The 18,199-nt window shown below is 28.0% G+C and overlaps 1 protein-coding gene and 2 pseudogenes across 2 annotated transcripts; all 3 read left to right on the top strand.

Moving 5' to 3' along the window:
• Positions 1-395: 395 nt before the first annotated feature.
• Positions 396-1,727, top strand: LOC145974749 (uncharacterized; annotated as a pseudogene).
• A 4,333-nt stretch (positions 1,728-6,060) lies between these two features.
• On the top strand, positions 6,061-12,177 carry LOC145974519 (cytochrome P450 6k1-like; annotated as a pseudogene). The gene is made up of 6 exons (XR_014439719.1): positions 6,061-7,611; positions 7,970-8,499; positions 8,893-9,262; positions 9,469-9,653; positions 9,942-10,217; positions 10,755-12,177. The product of XR_014439719.1 is annotated as a cytochrome P450 6k1-like (transcript).
• A 4,041-nt stretch (positions 12,178-16,218) lies between these two features.
• LOC145974520 (uncharacterized) lies at positions 16,219-17,721 on the top strand. Its single transcript, XM_083104417.1, has one exon. The coding sequence runs from the start codon at positions 16,236-16,238 to the stop codon at positions 17,658-17,660; it is 1,425 nt and encodes a 474-aa protein (XP_082960543.1). The 5' UTR covers positions 16,219-16,235; the 3' UTR covers positions 17,661-17,721.
• Positions 17,722-18,199: the final 478 nt, after the last annotated feature.

The raw sequence follows: 18,199 nt of genomic DNA, 5'->3' as shown, positions 1-18,199 counted from the left end.
ATAATTTCTTTCAATGTATAAAATAAATTAGTTAGGAGCTAAGTATCTATTTATAAAATTTATTATAAATTAACAATAATATGGTTTAAAAAATGAAAAAATCTTTGAGATATCTTATATCAAGAAATATCTTTAAGATATCAAGAATCATATCATCCATAATGTATGGAAATAAACTAATGAGCAGTAATATCACTTTATAGCTGAATCATTATTACATAAATGTGTAATTTGCATTTGACAAGTACATATATTTTTTTTTAAATTATGTTTTTTTAAACCAATTGATTCCTCTCATTATTTTGTGTATAAAAGTATTGAGGTAAGATAATAAAAAAATGAATATTTTACGAGATATTTTATAATTTATGTAAAATTAAAAAATTATTTTAAGCCTCATAACTCAAAAACTACTCTATGAAAAAATAGATACACTGAGAAAAATCATTTTGATTGTATCAACAAGACATATATGATTGAAGGCATTTTGATTACATCAAACAAGAATTTCTAGTTATCATAATAAGACTCGATTCTTTTATAACTAGAATGTTTAATAGATTTTACTATAAGGATTTGATTATTTCTGCGCAATCTCCATGAGCAACTTGATAAGTATACCACTGTCGTTTAGTTTTGCCGATGGATTGAAACCGCTGATCCTTAGTCAAAAATCCAACACACTATATAACGCTTTCAAGCGCTACTTATCATCAATCAGACGTTTCAGGAATTGGTACACGAGTGATCCTTGGTGTGAAGGAACGCAAGCCTACCACGACATTCAAGTGGTACGAAAGTTGCATCGCGCATTCGACAGAAGTTATGTAGCATGAGCGATGATGAGATCGATCTGGCTAGCAAAATGTCATATATGAAATGCCCGATGTTTCAAACGATCGCGAAGGACTTCGCGGATGCGTGTCCATTGGCGAAGAGCCGACAATGCCCGTTTACGATGTCAAGGATAAAGGGTCTGAATCAGGGCGACATGTTTGGCACGCAATTTGCCTGCATGGATTTGATAGTACTCTATCCAGAACAATTCGGAGTATATGATGCCAGCGACGAAGATCTGGAAGCTTTCTGTCATCTCTGGCGCGGCTTGGGTTACCTATTGGGCATGTAAGATCAGTACAATTTCTGTCGCGGCAGTTTGCAGGATATACGTCAACGTATCGAAGATTGTATCGAATATTGGGTGAAGCCAAACTTGCGCACAGTAACGGCGGAATGGGAACACATGACCCTATGCCTCTACGAAGGCATCGCTGCAATTTCTTCTTTGAGCAGTTACAAAGTCTTTCTGCTCTATCTTTGCGACATATTCAAACTCAAAATGCCTCGTCTTTACAGCTCTCTTAGTTTTTGGGAAAGAATAGTGTACGTACTGTTGAAGTTTCAATTCCTCTATTTGACGAAATTGCCAGGTGTTTTTCCTGTCATGAACGCGATGTTTCACAAGAATCTAAATCAAGCGGCAAACTTCGCAATTAAGGAACATGCCAAACTTAAAGAGAAATCATCCAGAATCATCCCGGAATCAGGCATATTTAAATCATTCAATTATAAAATAGTTTGTATAACTTATTAACATTTAACCATAGGTCTTATTAACTTTTAGCATAGCCATTATCTTTTAATCATAGATAATCAAATTCAAAATCAAATAGATTTTGTCTTTTAAAGAAATATCTCTTTGCTGTTAAATTTGAAATTATATTCATTATTTATCTATTATCTATTATCCATTGCAGGATCAATGATTGCTATGATATTAATTTATATTTTTTTCTGATATTTTTTATTAATACATATTTAAAAATGGAATACTTTTAAATTTAAAAATAAAGAAATTATTATTATATATTTAACTTAAAATCTGTATGAATTGATCTGTATAAATCAATGAATTAATTTAAAATACAAATCAAGAAATTACAATGATATCATGTATTCACATTATAATTAAGTCCATAAGATAAATCATAAAAAGTTAGAGAACTGCCATTTAGGATCTTTTCTAAAGAAACGTTTTTAAGAAATAAAATCCAAACGCTTTTCTACATATGTCCTTCGCGATTGCTTTAACTATCTGTTTAAATTTTCCTGCACATTTTTTTGCAGTACAAGATAAGATATAAATAATAAAGGCGTAGATAGGGTATTCAGCAAATATATAATCAGAAATAATTTTTACACATGATGACACATAATTATTAATTTTTTTATTAGAACATAGAATATTTGTACATGTGTACAATAGTACGCATATTAGTTAAAGTTGTAAAGGAAGCATGTCAAATGGGTGTCCATGAGTGTTTCTTCATAATTAATGAATAAAAGATTATCAAATCAAAGAATTATGAATAAATGATCAGCTACACGTTGCGAATAAAAAGTTAAACTGCATAGTATAATTTTACATCGTTAAATATTAATATATAAAGTTTTTATCGCTTTGGTTAGATTTTTTCTTAGATAATTATGTATTTCATTTGGAAAATATATATGCATAAAAATTATAATTTTTTACAACAAAATTTAATTGCAATTTATCTGCAACTCATCTAATTTACGAGAAAAAACTTACATAACTTTAGTTCAAGACAACAAATATGTTATCAAGCAGCAAATATAATATTATTTGATTATATGATTTTATCATGTACGAAATACATTATTTATTTAAATACATTATTTTAGCAGTTGCATATATTATTGCAGCAAAAAATCTAATTGTTATAATTATATATTAAAATGTAATATTAATCTGTATTATAAAAAAAAGATAAAAAAGATTATTTGTATTATAGAAAGAATTATAGGAAGAAGATTGATTAGAAAATGAAAGAATTAATCTTTTTGATTTTTTTTATTTTTTTTATTAGAAAATGAAAGAATTGATTTTTTAAAATCATTTTTTTAAGATGTCTAAATATAGTATATCAGATTAATGATTTGCTAGAAGGGATTAAATTAGCTATTATAAAAAAAATTATTATCTAATTCAGAACAGCAAACAGACTGAAAAATTAACAATTCGTATAAAATGAGTTTATTTCACAATAATTTTCACATTACTTGATTAGTAATTATTTTTTATTTGAGAAAAATTTGTATCATAATAATGATAGTAAGTGCTATCATATTTGTGTCATTACCGTTTCATAATACATCTTACGACATACATTTCATTGCCCTTGTACGAAAATAATTTATCATATTTGTGTCATTGCCGTTTTATAATATACATCTTAAGACATATACATCATTATCCTTGAAATTTTTTCTCAAGACGAGAAATTGGGCAAATTTAATATGAATTGCGACGTACAGAATATTTACAAGAATGGATATTATTCGTTCATTTTCTGAGGCAAACAATATGTAATAGTCATGATATTTGTCAGCAATTTTCTATAATCTTTTTTTTCTAAGTCAACTATATACAACAAACAGCATGTCATTCACGTACCATAAGTACCAGTTGTAATAAATGACAGAAAAGAAATAGCAAAGACACAGAAAAAAATTAAACAATATTTTTTATTTTTAGTATAACTATCAATATTTTATAATTCAACTATAAAATTAATTATAAAATTTACCTAATTATAATGGAAAATTCTGAAAAAATAATTCAATTATTTAACATAAATCAGAAACGCTTAGAATAAAATTATATTAACATTTCTTTTTTTATTTTTCTCATTATTAAAATTAATTATTAAAAATAATTTAATTAAAAAGAAATTCTTTTTTTCATCAAAAGCGCATTTACACAAACAAATTCTATACAAGATTTAAGATTTTCTAAAAAATAAAAAAAAAAAGATTGGAAAAATAATACTTCCAAAAAAATTTTTCTTATATTATATACGTAATTGTAAAGAGTTCTTTCAAATAAAAAAAAATTACAAGCTCTAAAATTTATCTGCAAATTGTGGCAAACATTTTTGATAAATAAACTAGATAAATAATAAAATAGATTTATCAAGACGTTGAAGACAATTGAAGACAATTGAAGTGTTTAGTAACTATTCACTACTATGAATAGATAATTATAATAAATTCAAGAATAATTTAAAAAAAATATTTAATTTTTTCCTAAAGCAATTGATCTTTTCCTTTCTCTCTGACAAGTGGATGTAATGACAGCATGTAATATGAGAGATTCAGAGATCTTGAAAATAGTTAAATGTTTGCGTGCGATCTCTTTCGCGACACTACATTAAAATAATAAGTCCGCAGACGAGGAGGGAAATGAAATAAATGGAGTCGCCAACATGACAGAAGTTTATTCTGTCATAGCAGCTTCTTCTTGCGTGTTCGTTTTGCAAAACGTTTTAGCGTTCTGTATAATCTGCATATTTAGCGGTGCTGATGATTAAAAATAGATTTTGTTAATATAGCATCGAAGATATTATAAAATATAAGAAAGGTACAAAAATCGTCATATTATACATATTGTTATCATTTTGTTTTTATATTAAAAATCTCAAAAAATGAAAATTTATTTTACTTACAAATATATTTATTAAAGAACATTTTTTATTACACTGCAGGGTAGTTTTGATAACAGTGTTTCAAACTTTTGAACACGCAGAGCCTTTTTGTATATACATTGTACATATAAATTAGAAAGAAATTAAGAAATTTGCTCGAAAACCAACATACTTATTAAAAATTACAGAAATAAAAACAAATAAAAAATTATGGTAAAAAATGAAAAGAATAAGACATTTAAAAAAATACTCACATTGCTGTTATCAATATTTAAACTGAGAAAAGTTCGTTAAGAAAAATTCATTAAAAAATATTCGACAAATCAAAAAAGAATCTTTGAATTTTCAAAATTCTCGAGTCAATTTAAAACATATGAATAATTATTATAAATATACAAATTACGGATTTTTACTATATTAATCAATAAGGCAGAGAAATTCTTTCTCTAAGCTATAAATATGGATATAAAAATGCAAATAGAGGCATATTAGTTGTTTAGGACACATAAGTCAGTTTCAGTTTTTCTAATATCAAAAAAACCATATAAAAATATAACAATGTAACAATATATATCATTAATTTGGATTTAAAATTAAAATTAAATATTTAATAATTCATAAATTTTTTATTGTAACAAACACTTTTATTGTGGAACATATTTAATTATGCGTTGTTTAAGACTTGTAGATCTATTTACGAATCAGAAGTTTACATAACAATAATTAACGTTTACATGCTCACTATTATGTAAACATGATTACGTTTGACGATAAGAAACAGGAGGGGAAGAACGTTGCAATATATAAATGCAATCGCGTGTGTGATGCAGAAGTTCAAAGTTGTTTCTGCAACTCTACCGTTGTATTCTGAATCACTGCGCTAAAAAACTTATTTTTTAAACATTTCATGTTTTTCTTCATTCGTAATTTATTAAACTTCAATCTAATATTTATTTAAATGCGATTTTTTTCTATTTTCAATCATTTTAATAGGAGTTTGTCTGTATAAAGAGAATATTTTAAAAATATAAATAGTTTGTGTGTCTAAAGAGAATATTTTAAAAATGTAAATAGTTTATGTGTTAAAGAGAACATTTTAAAAATATAAATAGTTTGTGTGTCTAAAGAGAATGTTTCAAAAATATAAATAGTTTGTGTGTCTAAGGACAATATTTTAAAAATTAATTTCAAGAAAAACGTTGATCTTAATTTAATTTTATATGATCCTTTCAAGTTTATTTAGAATTTTAATACACACTATTTATTGCATATTCTTAAAAATGACGTTAAACTGCTCTTGTTCTCTAATATTTCTCGATTCATTAATTTTGTATCTTTCATATTTAATAGAAAAACGTACGGCTAGACGAATCATTCTCTTTCATCTTGCTATCGTTTATCAATTTGAATCTAATAACAATTAATTAAGAAGATGAGAAAAGATGAAATAATGTTTATTGTTGCTGGTTATTGATATGGAATCGTAAAAATTGATTATTTATAGATTAAAATAAGCTGACAAATTATTTATTTCTAAATTTGTGTAAGTTTGTTGTAATCTCCAATATATTCTAATGAAGGCATTATTTAAAGTCGAACCTCAAGATAATCAATTTATTCTTGAAATAAAATGATTATTCTCTTGATATTAAATAAATATCCTGAATTATCATCCAGTAATCAAACTACCTTTACAATATAGTTTCCTAATCGGGATTATTTCTTTTTTCGAGTGATTTATGTGAATGAAAAACAAGTTCATAATAATCATGATAATCCTTGTGTGCTTCCAATTTTAACAATGATTTATTTAACACGTTAAATGTCGGTCACTGGTGACCGAGGATAAATTTTTAGGCCGTGTCAGTTATCGGTGACCAACAATACATTAAAATTTAATAAATAATATTCTAATATTAAAAATCGAAAAGTTTCAAGATTAAAAAAAGAAAAATGTATCTAAATATTATTTTTATTAATAATGATATGTAGGGAAAGTTGCCAATGCGTAATGGTCTCCTAAATTGTATCCCATGTAATTTCCTGTTATTATTTAACATTTGCGAGCAACAGGTTCTCTAGTGGTTCTTTAGTGGTTCTGTAGTGGTATATTTTGAAAGTTAGATTGCAATTTCCATTATATAATTTATCTTTTATAAGTTTTAATACCGAGTTATCTGTGCTCTCTTAGTCGATTATTGACGAAAATCAAGATGAAATTGACGATTATATTTTATCCCATTATCCAATTATATACCATTATCTATTTATAACCATTATATAATAACCATTATCTATTTCGCAAATAGTTTAATTACATTTTCTTCTATATTACTATAATCTTAAATACTTTCTATTACTTTTGCATTTTTTATAAAGTTCATTCAGATTCATTTTGAGATTAAATTAAACATTTTATAAAACGTTCAAGAGTTTCCTAAATCATATTACCACGCGGTGAATGAAAACGAACACAAAAAAGATCGCAAAGTTGTCTTAAATAATTTATCAACAAGTTTTCGGATGTAATGATAAATAAAGGAGATTGATTTTGTGTTTTATGTAATGAAGTTCGTCTAAAAAATATGATTCAATGCCTTGAGTATAAAATATGGGTACGTGAAGTTTGCGGAAGAGTATTAAAAAATGATACGGTTTATTACTGCTCTAAATGTATTTCATAAATATATCCTTTTCTTAATAATTCTAACAATTATTGTTTTTAAACTAAATTTTATAAGTACGATTTTGGAGATCGGTGAATATGATTTAAAAAATCAAAATCGTACTTTTGAACACTTTCAATTGTATAGAATATATATGTAAATAATAAAACTTTATACGTTATTTATTGCCTCAAAATGTTTAAATAAGATGTCACTCTATCTTTGCCAGCAATATTTTTTTAAATAATCATATTTTCTCAATAATCCAAAATTCTTTAAGTAGTACGATTTTGGCAACTTTCCCTTATAATACAATGCAATAATAAAATCATTTTAATAGATTTTGTTAAAACGAAACCGAACTAATGAAGCTTGCTGAAGAATAGAAAACATTTCTAAGGAAACGGAGGGAATATACGTGAAAATATATACAAAATGTACACGAAGTAATATGTGTAATCTTATCACAATCTTGCGTTTTTCTTCGCGTCCAGTTGATGGCATCGCGCGATATAAAGAAAGATTAGTTTTTATTTCGAAAAATATGCAATAAAAATGGAAAATTCTATTTTAAAAAATCTATATTGTCGTAACTTTAGTAAAAAATCAAGAAACTAAGCTGGAAATTAAGTTTTATTTTTCCAGTGCTTCAAGATCTTGTTCTACATGCAATTAATAAATACGATAATATGATTAAATAAATGAAAATTATAATATTATTTTATTTCGCGATATATATTATTAAAATATAATACTGTCTACTTCTATATAAATACAAAAATATATTTTTTATAGATAAACCAACATGGCACTCATAACTGCTTACAGGGGTTTGGACAGCATCATAGTTTTAACAACTCTCATGATAACCGTTTACCTCTACATGACGCGCAAGTTTAATTATTGGAAGAAACGGGGCGTCGAAGAAATCTTTCCACCGACACCTATCCTAGGCAATTTTACGGAATGCCTATTATTGAAAAAAGCGCCGGCGTATTTCTTAAAGGAGTTATACGATCAAGCAAAGGGGCTGCCTTACATCGGCTTCTATGTCTTAGACAAGCCCTTCTTGTTGGTTCGAGATCGGGAACTCATCAAGAATATCTTAATAAAGGACTTTAATATTTTTCACGACCGATACAATAATGCTTATCCGGATGATCAGCTGGGTTGCAACAATCTCTTTTTTATAAGGAATCCAGTCTGGAAGATGTTAAGGACGAAATTAACGCCATTCTTCACATCCGGTAAACTAAAAAAAATGTTTGAACTGATGTTACAATGTGGAAACCATCTAAACACATATGTCGAATCATTGAAAGGAGGTAAATATTCATATGTAAAATACAAAATATATTGGGAAATATGTATTTAAGAAATGTGAAATTATAAAGAATTGATAAACACATTTTAATGGTATAATATGTATAAATTAATAATATATTATACACAGTTTATAAAATTACAAAAGTCAACTTAATTAAATCGTATCATATTATAACAGAATCTTTGTTGAAGGATCCGAAAAGAATACATAAATTTATGAGAAATACAAAGCATTATTAAAACTGTTATACGACAATTAATAATTTTTAGAGGGAATAAGTTCAGTTTTCAATTCTACAGATACGCGTAGAAAAGATTTTTAAATTTTAAGATAACTTGTATAAGATATTTACTGTTAGATGGATTAAATCAATTGGTAATATTGCTGACAGGTGAAGGAGAAACGATCAAAGTGAGAGAATTAACTGCTAAGTTTACCACGGACGTCATCGGTAGTACTGCTTATGGACTTGATGTGAATTCATTTAAGGATCCAAACGCTGAGTTTCGCAAATACGGCAAGATGATCTTTCATTACGATATCATTCGCGGCTTGGAGTTGATCGCGATATTTTTCCTTTCGATTATAGTTCGTTTGACCCGTATAAAGGTGTTCGGCAAAGGACCTACTATCTTTTTGCGCAAAGTTTTCTGGGAAACGCTCGTATTATCGTATGGAATCTGGCATTAAGAGGAATGATCTTATTGACATTCTTCTCGAACTGAAAGAAAATGACAATGATTAGGATTATTACGGATTCAGTAAGCAACACAGAAATAAATGATGGTTATTTTAAAAATTTATTTCTATTTCAAAAACAGAAAATAAATAAATAGAGAGGTAATACTAAGAGAAATAATAATGTTATTAAACTTACTGATATATTAGATCAATAATTTTGATAATTAAAATTAATTGTGACGCAAATAACAAGAGCCCTCAAAAGTCTAAATAAATTGAATTTTAGAATTCGATGGGGAAAATCTTCTGGCGCAAGCAGCCAGCATTTTCACCGCCGGTTTCGAGACCTCTTCAACGACAACGGCATTCGCATTGTACGAGCTCGCATTACAACCTGATATTCAAAATACTCTCAGGAAAGAAATTGTCGAGGCTCTCGACAAGTCCGATAGAAAAATCACATACGATTTGGTACATGAATATTACAGTTACTACCAAAAAATTATTAAAATAAACATGTGTCAACTTAACTAAGTAATTGCAAATATCAATATCATTGCCAGTGCAATTTAATTTAAAATTTGCACTTAAATTTAATTAAATTTTCATTTAAAATTGATGTGTATATATATATATATATATATATATATATATATATATATATATATATATACACATATACATATATATATATATATATATATATATATATATATATATATATATGTATTATGAGACGACATTTTATTTTATTATTAGACTATGTCGTTAACGTATCTGGATATGGTGATCTCCGAAACTTTGAGAATGTATCCGCCATTGGGATATGTAAATCGTATGCCAAATGAAGCTTATAAAGTGCCGAACTCCGACCTCGTAATTGAAAAGGACAGCGGTATACATCCCAATGCTCGATCTACACTATGATCCGGAATATTTTCCGGATAAGTTCGGAGCGATTCAATGAGAAAAATAAACGTAATAGACCAGCATGCGTTTATTTCCCCTTCGGAGAGGGCCCACATACATGCATAGGTGAGAAAATCAATTTCGATTAATGAAAAAATATTTATATGATATATAAGATAAAAAAACACATACTTACCAAAGCTGTAAATTTCGTAGACAAATTTGCGTTTTCATATAAATATTATAAATGTTGTGTTTAGTTTATAAAATCACATATTTTAAAAAATGTACGAAGTAACATAAACTTCTCTTTCATAAAGAAAATAGATTACACAAATTCGAAATAAATAAAAATCTGCAGGTTTTGAAGGAAAGAAAGATAAATAATTTAATATTGAGATTATTAAATAGTATAATATTGTTATATATTTCATAATCTAATAAATTTTATAATTCTCAAATTTATAGCTTCACGTTATAAAAGTGCAAATTAATATAACAAAATTGCGAATAATTTTCATTATGTATGTATATAATGATTCCGTTGTGTATGATAAGTCTATTATGTGTATGATGATATATAATATTCATTTTTTGTTTTTTATAATATAATATAATTACAGAAGAGATATATATATATATATATAATTTGTACTTTTGCAGGCACTTGTTTAAGGCTTTTACAGAAAAAACTGGCGCTCATAATAATCTTGAGTAAGTGCGAAGTGAGACCGTGCGAGAAAACCTCGATACCAATGGTAATTGATCCGAAGGGTGCCATGACAGTACCTTTACACGGCGTACTATATCTCAACTTCCGCAAAATTAAATCTAGCGCTCTTTAAAACATAATATGTAGTAGTGTGTAGTATATTATTTCAACTCATAGAAAATACTCTACAGCTAGTATTTTTGTTAAAAAATGTGTAAAGATAAATCATTGAATGTATTGCGTATGTAGCGTAAAATTTTTAAAAATTTTATTTTAATACATTCTCCGATTGTATCGAGAGATAATGACAATTTAAACTAATATCTAGATTTATTCTAAGATATACAAAATTGTTATCCCATATTTTGAAAAATATTTTGCTACGGATATCTTAGTTTCTAATAATATTTCACAAGATATATTTTAAGATGAACTTTGTATTTATTATTTTTATTTTTCAAAAACTCTTGTATTCTTAATTATTTTAATATGTGTACACATACACACACACACACACATATATATTTTATAAATGTTTTATCATAAATATTTAAAATCACACATAAGTGTATTATTTGTACAAAAAGAAATATCAATCGCTTAATTAATATTTTTCATGATATACATACGTATTTATAAATTATAATTTAATCACTCTTGTACACTCTATGTTATACAAAAACAATTGATTTAGTTATTCTCACAAAATGTTCATTATTATCTTCAATTTTTTGTTGCTATTCTTAACTTAAGTATAAAAAATAGAACATTTAATCAACTTCAAATAAAAATTTGTTTAAAAAATATCATCGTCAGTCGCGTCCCAGACGATTTCTGATATTACAGCCGGTTATTAACATTGCTGAGGTTCCCGTTGTCGTCGGTCTTCGTGGCCATTGATCTCGTTGCACATTTCAATGAAATCAAACAAAAAATTGATATTTTAATTAATTAATTATATTTCATTTATTTAATTATATTTCAATTATATTTCAATTTTAATTAATTAATTATATTTCATTTTAATTTATTAAAAATTAACCTCATCAGTCAATCTTCAACTCATAATGACGTCATGTAAGAAAACAATGCGCTTTGGTAAAAATGACCAAATCAATTAAGCATATATATACGCTCCGGTGACCAGGAAAAATGCGCGTATATATACGCTAATGATGCAAGTGGGTCAACATGCGCTTGTAAAGAGATTTAAATGAAGAAAGAAATATAGATATCTTTGAAATGTACAAGTTTAATCTAACGCACCACTATTATAAAAGCACTCGTCGTATTGTAACAAATCAGTGGTTTAGTAGTTTAGTAAGAGATGTTGTATATTTGTAATAATAAGAATATATATTTGATTTTATTATAGTGAGTACTATTTATCTTTCATATTATATATAAGATTATATAACAAGCAGAACTTTTTTCACACACGTGTTTTATATAAATGTTTGCTATTTATGTATTTTGCATATAAAATCCATCATAATGATATATTATCGACTAAAGAACTTACAATATTTATCAATTACATAATTTTCTAAGATTATCGTTTTATAATTTTACGAGTCATCGGCAACATTTATGAGCAGCAAATCAATTAGTTTATGTCATAAAATAAAATTTTTAATATAATCTTAACATATTCTTTATTATATATTATATATTAAAAAATATGATCTAACGATATACTAATTGCAACAAAAATATTATTAGCTCTTCTAATGTCATATTTATATATAATTAAATTTTTTAAATTAAAACTTTTTTAGTAATGCGCAATGGAAAATGATATAATGTTTTATATAAAAATATTATAACAAATAAATTAAAGACTGTATAAATTATTGAAAAAACATGTAAAATAAGTTACGCGTACATTTTTCTGAGAAAAAACGCATATTATTCTAACGATAAGAAAAAATTGAACATTGACAAGATAATTAACGAGAAGCTTATGAAAATACTTATTAATTGTCATATAATAATTACAAATTAAATTTTTCCCATGAGTTTATGAAAAGATAATGGAATATTTAAATATACATCTGTTTTTTATCGACGGATATATACATAAATAATCTTTTATCAGTTAATACAATATAACAATACAAATCACTTAATAATTAATCTCATTATTAAAAGATGAGTATGTATAACATGAAGTATTATGAATGATCAATAATATTATAAAAAATAAATAGAAACTCGAGGTATTAAAATATATAAATTTGATGGCGTATATCGTATCGTATATATTCGTATATTATCGTATATTATCGTATTTATTCTGCGTCTGATGACCGTGTTGTTTTAATATAATTTAATAATGTTTAATAATTTAACAAATGTATAATGTATAAACTAATGTATTAGAAAAACGATAAGTAATTAATATTATCATTTATATTATAAATTACGATATGAATATCAAAAAATTACGATCAAAATATCAAGAAATTCAATAAGCAAAACATATTATGCGTAAAACGATAATATCTTTTCACAAAAACATATATTTAAGCATATCTAATAAGAATAAAATGTAACAGAAAGAAAGAGAGGACGTAAGCAGTAGGTCTTAAAAATTTAAAGAAATTTGACTGGAGGAAGTAAAAAATTTGACGATCTAACAATCATATTCTTTTCCAACAATTATAAAATATCTTTCATAACATGATGACTTTCGGTTTACGAACTCGCGGTAGAATAAGAGATAAACTTAGAAAATAATTCCTTAACGTGCTCGATAAAACTGGCAAACAAGTTCATATATGAATGATTGAAGTATATCAATATAGTGCGTTATTCCCTACTATCAAAGAATTTATATGCATAAATAAGAGATAGATTTAATTCAAGAGTTCGATTTAATTATGAAAAGATCAATGTATTGCCAAATAGATATCAAATTAAAATGAATTATTAAGTATGACTCTTTATTCTTTTTGTCTCTATGTATATATTTTTCGAAATACTCTCTTTATCTCCATATTATTTTAGAAAATTTTTTTTTTAAATAAAATTAAGCAATATTAAAATTCTTTTGAAATCAAATTTATAACCATGCATGATGATATGATTCTTTAAAAAAGGATTTTTATATTTTATAATTTTTTATAAAAATTTACAAAATTGATCTTGCTATATAGTATTGTAGTATTTTAAAATTCAATAATTGTTAAATTACGTTTGCGCTATATGTAAGAAAACATGAAGAAGATATGTCAGCAGAAAATAAGATCTTGACTTCAACATATATTTTCAAGCTGATAATTCTGAATAACCTTGAAAAGATTTTGAGTAACAAATCATTGCTTATTATCTATTTAAAAATTATTTAAACAATGCTAATGGTGCAAACAAGCATTATGCAAATGTGATTGTTTGAATTGCATTGAGCATAAACTCTTCGTTAATTACATATTTATATAATGATCACATTGCATGAACATAAATGAGAGAAACTTTATCTTTCTCTATCTTTTCTGCGTTTAACCTTAAGTAAGACATGATCTATTGGTTTTTTATATATAATTGGTTTAATATATAAGAGAAAATCTCAGAATGTACTTATTTCCGGTTAGTTATCTCTCGTAGATTAAAGTTCCTTATTTCAAACAGAGATTTCAGTTTATCACCCTCCGTATCGTCCTTCCAATTCCCATCCATTTTTTATTATCCCATTTATACAAAACATTCCCAAAAAATTCTATTCAATTATACAAAATAGCGAAAGAAGATTAGCGGTCACAATCAATAATAAGTTAAACAAGCTCATTAAGTTACATAAAGATCCCTTACCAAAATGGAATCACTCTAACGTAATTTATAAAATCATATGTAAAGAATTGTGCTTCGTAGGTTGGACAGACAAACAGACAATTGACCACTAGAATTAAAGAACATCAATCTAATTTTAATAGATCTTTGGATTCCTTAACATTGGTGTCAACACAAATTACTTGGCCACGATTTTAAATGGGAAGACACAACAATTCTAAAACCTATATGAAGAGTCTTCATATAGGAAAAGACTAGTGACAGAAATGCTGCATATCTGCCAACAAAAAACTGGATTAAATATACACAACGACACGGAATTCCTAGATAATTCTTACCTGCTTATTCTCAATAAATGCCAACTAATTTCAAAAATTCCCGCCAGTTCTTCGCCATCTTCCCCTAGTATTTCCTCCATCATCCTTTTCCTCCCTTTCTCTTTCCTCTCACACCTGTCTCTTACACCTGTCTCTTACATCTGTCTCTTACAACTGTCCTTCGCTATCAATAAGTGCAATCGGCGCGATCGAATTGGAATCGATTGGAATGTGAGAATTGATAACGAGGTAAGTGGTACTTTCTTTTCGAATATTTCAATACTATATTTGCATATTTTCATTTATTTTCATTTAGTTTGTATTCTTACATGTGCGTTCATATTTAACATTCTCTCTTATTTATGTGAGTGAATTTTAAATTACTCGACCGTTAATATATCTATACCAGAGCTGTCCACATTTTGCACATTTCGGCCGATTTCCGTGAGTCAACGCCTATCGCCCTCCACTTACGTCTCGAGATCTTGACAACGAGCCAGCTTACTATCGTAACCATTTCAGGTAATTCCGTAAAACATTTCAGGTACGGCGCATCCATAACGCGATATCGTTCCCTACACCCCGTCTGTCAAATATCAATATTTTATTATTAATGTAATTAATAATCGGGGGTAATTATATACATTAGCGATTGCTCACCGATTTCAATGACCTTGAAATATATTGTCGGGAGCATGATTCTGAACAACTTTTCCTTTTACATGTTACCGCCGCTCGGCCTTAGTGTCCGAGATATTTATAAAAATATTTTATGGTTTTGCAATATTGTCACCATTATATGAAATAACTTTTTGCACCACGTATTCAGTTTTTGACAAAGTAATAATGTTTACCAAAAAGAGTTGTAAAGCGAGATCCTACCGGCGGGGTGGTTGCGGGAGAGGGGGGCCGAAGGCCCCCCTTGATCCCCCGCGCGCGCACGCGCGCGTGTGTGTGTGTGTGTGTGTGTGTGTGTGTGTGTAATATACATACATTTCTGATATTTTTTAATTTGTATAGTATTTAATACAATTTAATATAATTATAATTTATGTAAAATTAAAAAATTATTTCAAGCCTCATAACTCAAAAACTACTCTATGAAAATATACTTTATTATAATGTTTTGGAAGCTCTTGAGATAAGCTACAAGAATAAAAAAAAATAGGTAGTAATATAAAATAGGGGTTCCATTTCAAAAATTAAAAGTGACGAAGACTTAATTTCATTTTATACCTGTTTTTAATTATGATTTCTATTTTCTCAAAAATAGATTCAGCATTCGGAATTTTGCACAAGATCCTTACAAGATAACGAATCGTCACAATGTTACAATCTAAGGAATTAAAACGATCTTTCGATGAGAGTTTATTGAATGACTACGCAAAGAACGACGTCCCTCTGAAGGAAGAGATTCAGAAGAACAGCGACTTCATGAGCAACTTTAAATCTACTAATGATGATTGTGACAAACAGGTTTCTGCTTCAGTGAACTGCCTCACCGATCAGTACAAGAAATTCATAACAATGTGCAAACAGGAACTCAGCGGCGATTTGCCAATGGATTTCAATCAATGGACGCTCAAAGAACAATATGACCATCTCATAAGCAATACTAGCAAATATTTCCCGAACATACCCAAATCCCTGAGATCCATCTTGCCGGCGACCTTCGAGGATGGAGATTGCGGTCGACCGGTGAACGAGAGACCGGATTGGTTGGATATGAACAAATTTTACCGCGGACAACAATTCGCCTTGCGTTATTTCTGCGCAATCTGCATGAGCAACTTGATAAGTATACCACTGTCGTTTAGTTTTGCCGATGGATTGAAACCGCTGATCCTTAGTCAAAAATCCAACACACCATATAACGCTTTCAAGCGCTACTTATCATCAATCAGACGTTTCAGGAATTGGTACACGAGTGATCCTTGGTGTGAAGGAACGCAAGCCTACCACGACATTCAGGTGGTACGAAAGTTGCATCGCGCCATGCGACAGAAGTTATGTAGCATGAGCGACGATGAGATCGATCTGGCTAGCAAAATGTCATATATGAAATGTCCGATGTTTCAAACGATCGCGCAGGACTTCGCGGATGCGTGTCCGTTGGCGAAGAGCCGACAATGCCCGTTTACGATGTCAAGGATAAAGGGTCTGAATCAAGGCGACATGTTTGGCACGCAATTTGTCTCCATGGGTCTGATAGTACTCTATCCAGAACAATTCGGAGTATATGATGCCAGCGACGAAGATCTGGAAGCTTTCTGTCATCTCTGGCGCGGCTTGGGTTACCTATTGGGCATGCAAGATCAGTACAATTTCTGTCGCGGCAGTTTGCAGGATATACGTCAACGTATCGAAGATTGTATCGAATATTGGGTGAAGCCAAACTTGCGCACAGTAACGGCGGAATGGGAACACATGACCCTATGCCTCTACGAAGGCATCGCTGCAATTTCTTCTTTGAGCAGTTACAAAGTCTTTCTGCTCTATCTTTGCGACATATTCAAACTCAAAATGCCTCGTCTTTACAGCTCTCTTAGTTTTTGGGAAAGAATAGTGTACGTACTGTTGAAGTTTCAATTCCTCTATTTGACGAAATTGCCAGGTGTTTTTCCTGTCATGAACGCGATGTTTCACAAGAATCTAAATCAAGCGGCAAACTTCGGACTTAAAGAACATGCTAAACTTAAAGAGAAATCAGAAATCATCCAGAAATCATCCCGGAATGTCATGGATATTTAAATCATTCAATTATAAAATAATTTATATAACTTATTAACATTTAACCATAGGTCTTATTAACTTTTAGCGTAACCATTATCTTTTAATCATAGATAATCAAATTCAAAATCAAATAGATTTTGTTCTTTTAAAGAAATATCTCTTTGCTGTTAAATTTGAAATTATATTCATTATTTATCTATTATCTATTATCCATTGCAGTATCAATGATTGCTATGATATTAATTTATATTTCTTTCTGATATTTTTTAGTAATACATATTTAAATGGAATACTGTTAAATTTAAGTTAAGAAATTATTATTATATATTTAACTTAAAATCTGTATGAATTAATCTATATAAATCAATAAATTAATTTAAAATACAAATCAAGAAATTATAATGGTATCATGTATTCAAATTATAATTAACTCCATAAGATAAATCATAAAAAGTTAGAGAACTGTTATTTAGGATCTTTTCTAAAGAAACGTAGTAATTAGAGCGCAGTTATTTTAAGAAGAAATCTTTAATATCCATTAAAAATCCAGATAAAAA

Source organism: Camponotus vicinus, unplaced genomic scaffold (assembly GCF_025532165.1).
Source record: "Camponotus vicinus isolate PSW18456_S1 unplaced genomic scaffold, iyCamVici1.0 SCAF_7, whole genome shotgun sequence".
Lineage (NCBI taxonomy): Eukaryota > Metazoa > Arthropoda > Insecta > Hymenoptera > Formicidae > Camponotus > Camponotus vicinus.
The sequence above is the reverse complement of the archived record's forward strand: the minus strand, read 5'-3'. Positions and strand labels throughout refer to the sequence as shown.